This window comes from Rhinopithecus bieti, unplaced genomic scaffold, assembly GCF_001698545.2.
Source record: "Rhinopithecus bieti isolate Rb0 unplaced genomic scaffold, ASM169854v2 scaffold_7967, whole genome shotgun sequence".
NCBI classification, from domain to species: domain Eukaryota; kingdom Metazoa; phylum Chordata; class Mammalia; order Primates; family Cercopithecidae; genus Rhinopithecus; species Rhinopithecus bieti.
This window is the reverse complement of record NW_016806112.1, coordinates 1,695,781-1,704,538: the sequence shown is the minus strand read 5'-3', so window position 1 is coordinate 1,704,538 and position 8,758 is coordinate 1,695,781. Positions and strand designations below refer to the sequence as shown.

At 42.5% G+C, this 8,758-nt stretch overlaps 1 protein-coding gene across 7 annotated transcripts in view; it reads left to right on the top strand.

Moving 5' to 3' along the window:
- Positions 1–8,758, top strand: part of GAPVD1 (GTPase activating protein and VPS9 domains 1) — a 101,548-nt gene that overhangs the window by 50,656 nt on the left and 42,134 nt on the right. For 5 of the 7 annotated variants that reach the window (XR_001886144.1, XR_001886140.1, XR_001886141.1 and 2 more), the window contains exon 8: positions 6,820–6,949. Coding sequence is in view for 1 of the 7 variants with exons in the window: in XM_017874752.1 (XP_017730241.1) it covers positions 6,820–6,949 (130 nt within the window). In the remaining 6 variants the exon portion in view is untranslated. The remainder of the gene's footprint in view (positions 1–6,819; positions 6,950–8,758) is intronic. The other 2 variants (XR_001886145.1, XR_001886143.1) reach the window with 1 other exon arrangement.

Genomic DNA, 8,758 nt, shown 5'->3' with positions numbered 1-8,758 from the left:
ACGATCTTGGCTCACTGCAAGCTCTGCTTCCCAGGTTCACGCCATTCTCCTGCCTCAGCCTCCCGAGTAGCTGGGACTACAGGTGCCCGCCATCACGCCTGGCTAATTTTTTGTATTGTTAGTAGAGACGGGGTTTCACTGTGTTAGCCAGGATAGTCTTGATCTCTTAACCTTATGATCTGCCCGTCTCGGCCCCCCAAAGTTCTGGGATTACAGGCGTGAGCCACCGTGCCCTGCCAGTAGCAGCTTCTTATATTCAGCAGTGATTGCTTGTTATTTAAGAAAATGGTCTAGGAAGAAGGGGCCAGTTTTAGTGATTGATAAAGTGATGGTGGTTGGTAAAGTGTGTTTGGGACTATGACATCCCCCGTAGGGAAGACCAACAATCTCCAAAACTCCATCCCTCCATACACACACATAAGCTGTCAAAAACTGTCAGAATCAACTTATTTGGAACTCTGGAATCTAATAAAAAAACTTTTAACAACAAAGGAATGCTTAGTGAAGAAAAAAACTGCTGAATTTTGTTAAGAGAGCTCTGTGATCCTACCCTGTTACCATCTTCAACCCCCAGCCCAGTGGCTGCTTTGAAGACAGCTTACTGTGCAGTGTGCTGGTACTTGAGGGAGGAATGTGGACCTTATTCTGAACGCAGGGTTGTGTATTTTGATCTGTCTGGTAGATCCTGAAAGATCATCTCAAGGGCTTGGCTTTGTTTTGCCTGCCTCTGATCTTTCCCAGGGCTGAGGCAGCTACACAGGTGGCATTTGTCAAAAGTATTGAAAAGCAGATATATTAGTTGCTTCTGCTTGCATTAACGGATAGCAATCAGGGCAAGCCGCATACAGATCCAAATGCTTATGAAGAAAGAGGCTTGGGAAGGAGACACTAGGGGGCACGAAGGCTTTGAAAAGCTCCCACACGTTCTGGGGAATCTAGAAGGTTGTACACATGCCCAGGGCTGGTCATGTGCTCAGGAAAGACCTTAGAAGAGCCAGGCTCTCACTGCTGGCTAACCTTCAGGCTGAACCCAAGCAGGAAGTGAAGGCTAAGGTACAGTTGCAAACTGCTTGGCTAAGTGTTGAAGTGCCCAACACAGAGCCAAATTTCAGAGACTTGGAAATGTTTTGTTTTGTTTTATTCCAGGTGTTAAATCTGCCAAATCACGTGCTCACCACTAAGCTAACAGAACAGACACTTCAGAGGCCACATGTGACAGAAAATTTAGAGAGGTCATTAAATAAACAGTAACTACAACAAGCAGCAACAACCAAGGGGTGTAATCTGATTTCCAGAACTGCCACTTTATAACATTTATTTTTTTATTTTAATTTTTTAATTATACTTTAAGTTCTGGGATACATGTGCAGAACGTGCGGGTTTGTTACATAGGTATACATGTGCTGTGGTGGTTTGCTACACCCATCAACCCGTCATCTACATTAGGTATTTCTCCTAATGATGTGCCTCCCCTAACCCTCCACCCCCGCGTGATGTTCCCCTCCCTGTGTCCATGTGTTCTCATTGTTCAACTCCCACTTATGAGGGAGAACATGCAGTGTTTGCTTTTCTGTTCCTGCATTAATTTGCTGAGAATGATGGTTTCTAGCTTCATCAGTGTCCCTGCAAAGGACATGAACTAATCCTTTTTTATGGGTGCATAGTATTTCATGGTGTATATGTGCCACATTTTCATTATCCAGTCTGTCATTGATGGGCATTTGGGTTGGTTCCAAGTCTTTGCTATTGTGAATAGTGCTGCAGTAAACGTATGTGTGCATGTGTCTTTATAGGAGAATGATTTATAATCCTTTGGGTATATATCCAGTAATGGGATTGCTGGATCAAATGGTATTTCTGGTTCTAGTTCCTTGAGGAATTGCTGCACTGTCTTCCACAATAGTTGAACTAATTTACACTCCCACCAACAGTGTAAAAGTGTTCTCCACATTCTCTCCAGCATCTGTTGTTTCCTGACTTTTTAATGCTCACTTTATAATATTTAAAACGTCTGCTTTTCAGCAAAACTTATGAAGCATATAAAGAAACAAAAAATATGGCCCTTTCACCGGAAAAAAGTTAATAGAAAATGTCCTTGATAGGCTGGGCGCAGTGGCTCATGGCCGTAATCCCAGCACTTCAGGAGGCGAAATTGGGCGGATCACGTGGTCAGGAGTTTGAGACCAGCCTGACCAACATGGTGAAACCCCGTCTCGACTAAAAATACAAAAATTAGACAGGTGTGGTGGCGTGCACCTGTAATATCAGCTACTCAGGAGGCTAGGGCAGGAGAATCACTTGAACCTGGGAGGCAGAGGTTGCAGTGAGCCAAGATTGCACTACTGCACTCTGCACTCTAGCTTGGGCAATAGAGCGAGACTCCATCTGAAAAAAAAAAAAAAGAAAAAGAAAATGTCCTTGATGGCTGGGTGGTGGCTCACTCCTGTAATCCCAGCACTTTGGGAGGCTGAGGTGAGCTGATCACCTGAAGTTGGGAGTTTGAGACCAGTCTGACCATCATGGAGAAACCCTATGTCTACTAAAAATACAAAATTAGCTGGGCCTGGTGGCACATGCCTGTAATCCCAGTTACTCGGGAGGCTGAGGCAGGAGAATCACTTGTACCTGGGTTGCTGAGGTTGTAGTGAGTTGAGATTGCGCCATTGTACTCCAGCCTGGGCAACAAGAGTGAAACTCTGTCTGGAAGGAAGGAAGAAAGGGAGGGAGGGAGGGAGGAAGGAAGGAAAATGGCCTTGATGAAGCACAGACATTGGGCTTACTCAAGACTTTAAATCAGTTTTTTAAAAATATACTCAAAGAGCTGTGGAAACCACGGACAAAGAACTAAAGAAAACCAAGAGAACAAGGTCTCACCAAAATAGAAGATATTAATAAAGAGATAGAAATTACAGAAGGAACCATATAGAAATTCTGGAGTTGAAAATTATAGTAACTGTAATGAAAAATACACTAGAGGGGTTCAACAGCAAATTTGTACAGGCAGATATATCAGTGAACTTGAAGATGGATCACTTGAGATTATCTAGTCTGAGGAGCAGAAGGATTACAAAAGACGAAGACGTTATATGTTGATAAATGGTCATTAAGAAGATACACCCAGCACTTTGGGAGGCCACTCTCACTGCAACCTCCACCTCATCTGTTCAAGTGATTCTCCTGCCTCAGGTTCCCTAGTAGCCGGGACCACAGGTATGCACCACCATGCCCAGCTAATTTTTGTATTTTTAGTAGAGACAGGCTTTCACTATATATGTTGGCCGAGTTGGTCTCAAACTCCTGACCTCAGGTGATCTGCCCACCTCAGCCTCCCAAAGTGCTGGGATTAGAGGTGTGAGCCACTGTGCCCAGCTAAAGTTTTTTTAGCACTCAGATTCTGTGGTTTTAGTTTAGCCTAGAGTTTGCAGATGCTCTGATTTAGAAGCATGAAATTTGATTTTTGTATTTTATAGTCCAGTGTGACTGACTTTGTACAGTGGCTTTCTGTATGGCATCTCAAAATTGCTTGCCTTTGGATATGATTTGGAAAAATATCTTCATTATCCCTTTTCTGTTAGTTCACATGAATCTTCAGGCCTTGAGATGATTTTTCTCCTGATGTTTTAGTTTCACATTACTCACTATGGTGAATAGTCTTAAGTTCTTTTTTTTTTTTTTGAGACGGGGTCTCGCCCTTTCGCCCGGGGTGGGGGGCAGTGGCAGGATCTCAGCTCACTGCAAGCTCCGCCTCCCGGGTTCATGCCATTCTCCTGCCTCAGCCTCCCGAGTAGCTGGGACTACAGGCGCCTGCCACCTCGCCCGGCTAGTTTTTTGTATTTTTTAGTAGAGACGGGGTTTCACCATGTTAGCCAGGATGGTCTCGATCTCCTGACCTCGTGATCCGCCCGTCTCGGCCTCCCAAAGTGCTGGGATTACAGGCTTGAGCCACCGCACCCGGCCTAGTCTTAAATTCTTAATCTTAAAAATAAAAAATTTAAAATATTTGTGTTGGCCAGTTATGGTGGCTCATGCCTGTAATCCCAGTGCTTTGGGAGGCTGAGGTGAAAGGATTGCTTGAAACCAGGAGTTCGAGACCAGCCTGGGCAACATAGTAAGACCTTGTCTCTACAAAAATAAAAAAAATTACCAGGGATGATGACTCACACCTGTAATCCCAGCGCTTTGGGAGGCTGAGGCAGAAGGATCCTTGACTCCAGGACTTCAAGACCAGCCTGGGCAACATGGCGAGACCCTGTCTTAATAATAAATAGGCCAGGCACAGTGGCTCATGCCTGTAATCCCAGAACTTTGGGAGGTCGAAGTGGGTGGATATTTGAGGTCAGGAGTTTGAGACCAGCCTGGCCAATATGGTGAAACCCCATCTTTACTAAAAATAAAAAAATTAGCCGGGTGTGGTGGCACACGCCTGTAATCCTAGCTACTTGGGAGGCTGAGATAGGAGAATCGCTTGAACCTGGGAGGCGGAAGTGGCAGTGAGTCAAGACCGTGCCATTGCACTCTAGTCTGGGTGACAGAGTGAGACTGTGTCTCAAAAATATAATAATAATAATAATAATAATAATAATAATGAAGAAGAAGAAGAAGTAAAAATAAAAAAAATTAGCTGGGTTTGGTGGTGTGTACCTGCAGTCCCAGCTACTCAGGAGGCCAAAGCAGGAGGATTGCCTGTGCCTAGGAGTTCAAGACTGTGGTGAGCCATGATTGCATCACTGCACTCCAGCCTGGGTGACAGAATGAGCTCCACCTTTAAAAAAATTTTTAATGAATAAAATTTTATGTGTATTTAATTTTTTTTTGAGATGGAGTCTCCCTCTGTCGCCCAGGCTGGAGCGCAGTGGCACAATCTTGGCTCACTGCAACCTCCACCTCCCAGGTTCAAGTGATTCTCCAGCCGCCTGAGTAGCTGGGATTACAGGCATGCGCCACCATGCCCAGCCTATGTCTATTTAATTTCAAGCAAATCGGGAAAAAAAATTTTTTTTTTATTTTTTATATGGAGTCTTGCTCTGTCACCCAGGCTGGAGTGCAGTAGCACAATCTCGGCTCATTGCAACCTCCACCTCCCGGGTTCAAATGATTCTCCTCCCTCAGCCTCTCGAGTAGCTGGGATTATAGGCGTACGCTACCACGCCTGGCTAATTTTTGTATTTTTAGTGGAGATGGGATTTCGCCATGTTGCCCAGGCTGGTTTTGAACTCCTGACCTCAGGTGACCCGCTGGCCTCGACCTCCCAGAGTGCTGGGGTTACAGGCATGAGCCGCCACCACTCCCAGCCAAAAAAACCCTACATTTTATACATCATGTGTAAATGTATAAAACCATTTCAAAACTTTTAATTTACTCAGAGCCAAAACAGCAACCAAGAGTGTGGTTTTTTTATCTGTTTAAAATCATTTATCTTTTAGCTGACAAAAATTGAATCTATTTATGGTATACATGTTTTGATATACATTGTGGAATGGCTAAATCAAGCTAAATAACATGTATTGCCTCACACATTTTTCATTTTTGTGGTAAGTTTTTTTCTTTGTAAGTGAGGGTACTATTCTTCCTTCATATTTCAGCAACAGCCAAGGGAGCCAAGACCTCTGAATTTAAGTCCCAGGTGTGCCTAAAACATGCTATGTGACTTTCAACAAAGCACTCAATTCTTCATTAAGGTGGAGATACACATACAAAGCTGAGTTGTGAGACTTGTAGGGAGTAGTGAGATGTAATTATGTTATTTGGAAGTCATCTGGCAAATAGAAAGCGTTATAAAAAGGCCATCAGTCTAAGCTGGAGATGTCTGTGAAGTCATACTTCAGTTTCTGGTATGGACTTTTGTGGCCCTGTATGTATGTTGTGATCAAGTGGACGTTCAAACTAGATGGATTAAATCTTGATGCCTACAAAATAATATGATTACATGTTTTATTCTAGTTTAATTTATTTACTTTTGTTTATTTACTTTAAATTTTATTTAAATTTTGCAGATTTAGTATGTTTTAAATTTTTGTTTATTTATTTTTTTATTTTTATTTTTATTTTTTGAGGTGGAGTCTTGCTCTATCACCCAGGCTGGAGGGCAGTGGCGTGATCTCGGCTCACTGCAAACCCCACCTCCTGGGTTCATGCCATTCTTCTGCCTCAGCCTCCCGAGTAGCTGGGACTATAGGCACTCACCACCACGCCCGTATAATTTTTTTTGTTTTTTTAGTAGAGATGGGGTTTCACCATGTTAGCCAGCATGGTCTTGATCTCCTGACCTTGTGATCTGCCCACCTCGGCCTCCCAAAGTGCTGAGATTATAGGCGTGAACCACTGTGCCCGGCCTTGTTTATTTACTTTATTTAAATTTTGCACATTTAATATGCGACATGACAACTATTTCATGTGCATCTTTTTACTTAATCTCAGCAATTACATGGCATACATACTATCACCATTTTATAGATGAAGAAACTGAAGCTTAGAGAATTTAAATAACTTTTCTATTCAAGGTTACATAGTTGACACATGACAGAATTAGAAGTACCAAAGACCTCTGATTTGTATAATTCTCACCCCTACTCATCTGTTAGTCTGGTTGCCTGTTCAATCTGTGATACTCGTAGGGTAATGGAAAGGCATAGCTTCAGCTGCTTTAATTAATATACTTTTATTCCACAGGTATTTAAAAGCTTGACAGACCTTCTAAATGGGCTTGTAGTTAAAAATTGATAATTTAAGATTAAGGAGTTAAATATGCATTTGCTGTGGTTTGTTTCCTTATCAGTAGTCTTTCCGCTCATAAACCAAAATTAACATTTTATTTTTTAGGTTCTAAACATGCATCTTTCGGATGGAGGACAAGGCGATGTCCCTGTTGATGAAAACAAACTCCATGGTAAACCTGATAAAACCTTGCGCTTTTCCCTCTGCAGTGATAATCTGGAAGGAATATCTGAAGGTGAAGGGTTACTTCATTCAAGGAGTTGTGTGATTCAAGTAATAGTTTGTTTTGTGTTTTTTAAAGGAGCTTATAAATTATGATTACACCATCTGTGCCTCTCACTGAGGAGACTAATGAAGATTTCCTCTAATGAGTTTGAACAGTTGGCTGTAAAGATTGTTTCCTGAATAAAATTAAGATTGCAAGATGCCTTTGGTCATATAAAATGGAGAAGATATAAGTCTTTATTCAGACTTAAATAGAAATAACAGCAAGTTTTGTTTCTGCAGTATTAATATATACCAAAGCTTATAAGAGCTCCTTTAGAAGGATATCATGCATGTCTAAATGGGAAAAAATGGACTTACTAGTATTTCAAGATGTTGTGTATACTCTTAAATGTTCTGTATTCCTTTACTCACACTCACACATACCTTTATGAAGCAGGATACAATGGAAATAGGTATTAAAAAGAAAATTCAAAGCCAAGATTGTGAAATGAGAATATGTCAGGCCGGGCGCAGTGGCTCACACCTGTAATCCCAGCACTTTGGGAGGCTGAGATCAGGAGTTCGAGACCATCCTGGCCAACACGGTGAAACCCCATCTCTACTAACAATACAAAAAATTAGCTGGGCGTGGTGGCGGGCGCCTGTAGTCCCAGCTACTCGGGAGGCTGAGGCAGGAGAATGGCGTGAACCTGGGAGGTGGAGCTTACAGTGAGCCGAGATTGCACCATTGCACTCCAGCCTGGATGAAAGAGCGTGACTCCATCTCAAAAAAGAAAAAAAAGAGAGAATATGTCATTTCACCTACTAGGACGAATTTTTTTTTTTAAAGACAATAGTTCAAATATACTGACATTGAAAAAGAAACCTAAAATATAATAACTTCACGTTTTAATCTAACTTTTCCAAAAAATCACATATGTATGTTCATTCTAGAAAATAGATAAATAGAATCACCTGTAATCTCATAATTTTGTTAATAGCAGTTGATGTTTTAGATTATTCACAGCAAAATTAGGTTTATCCTGTTTTGTAACCATTTATAATTTAATAATATGGCATTAACAATTTATCTAGTAATTTAACATTCTTAAATTACATGGTTTTTATGGCTGTTTTCCTTAACTCACATGGGCATATCATAATTTTTTCAACTTTCTTCTGTGATTAAATCTATAGATTGGTTCCACTTTTCAGACATAATAACTTCTGGGCTGAGCGAGGTGGCTCATGCCTGTAATCCCAGCACTGTGGGAGGCTGAGGCCGGTGGATTCACTTAGCTCACAAGTTCGAAACCAGCCTGGGCAACACGGTGAAACCGCGTCTCTACTAAAATACAAAGAATTAGCTGGGCGTGGCGGTGTGTACCTGTAGTCCCAGCTAGTCAGGAGGCTGAGGCAGGAGAACTGCTTGAACCTGGGAGGCGGAGGTTGCAGTGAGCCAAGATGGTGCCACTGCATTCCAGCTTGGACAATAGAGCGAGACTCTATCTAAAAAAGAAAAAAGAAAAAAAAACTCTGTAACAAGGCCGGGCTTGGTGGCTCACGCCTGTAATCTCAGCACTTTGGGAGGCCGAGGTGGGCGGATCACGAGGTCAGGAGATCGAGACCATCCTGGCTAACACGGTGAAACCCTGTCTACTAAAAATACAAAAAATTAGCCGGGCGTGGTGGCGGGCGCCTGTAGTCCCAGCTACTTGGGAGGCTGAGGCAGGAGAATGGCGTGAACCCTGGAGGCGGAGCTTGCGGTGAGCGGAGATCTGGCCACTGTACTCCAGCCTAGGCGACAGAGCGAGATTCCGTCTCAAAAAACAAAACA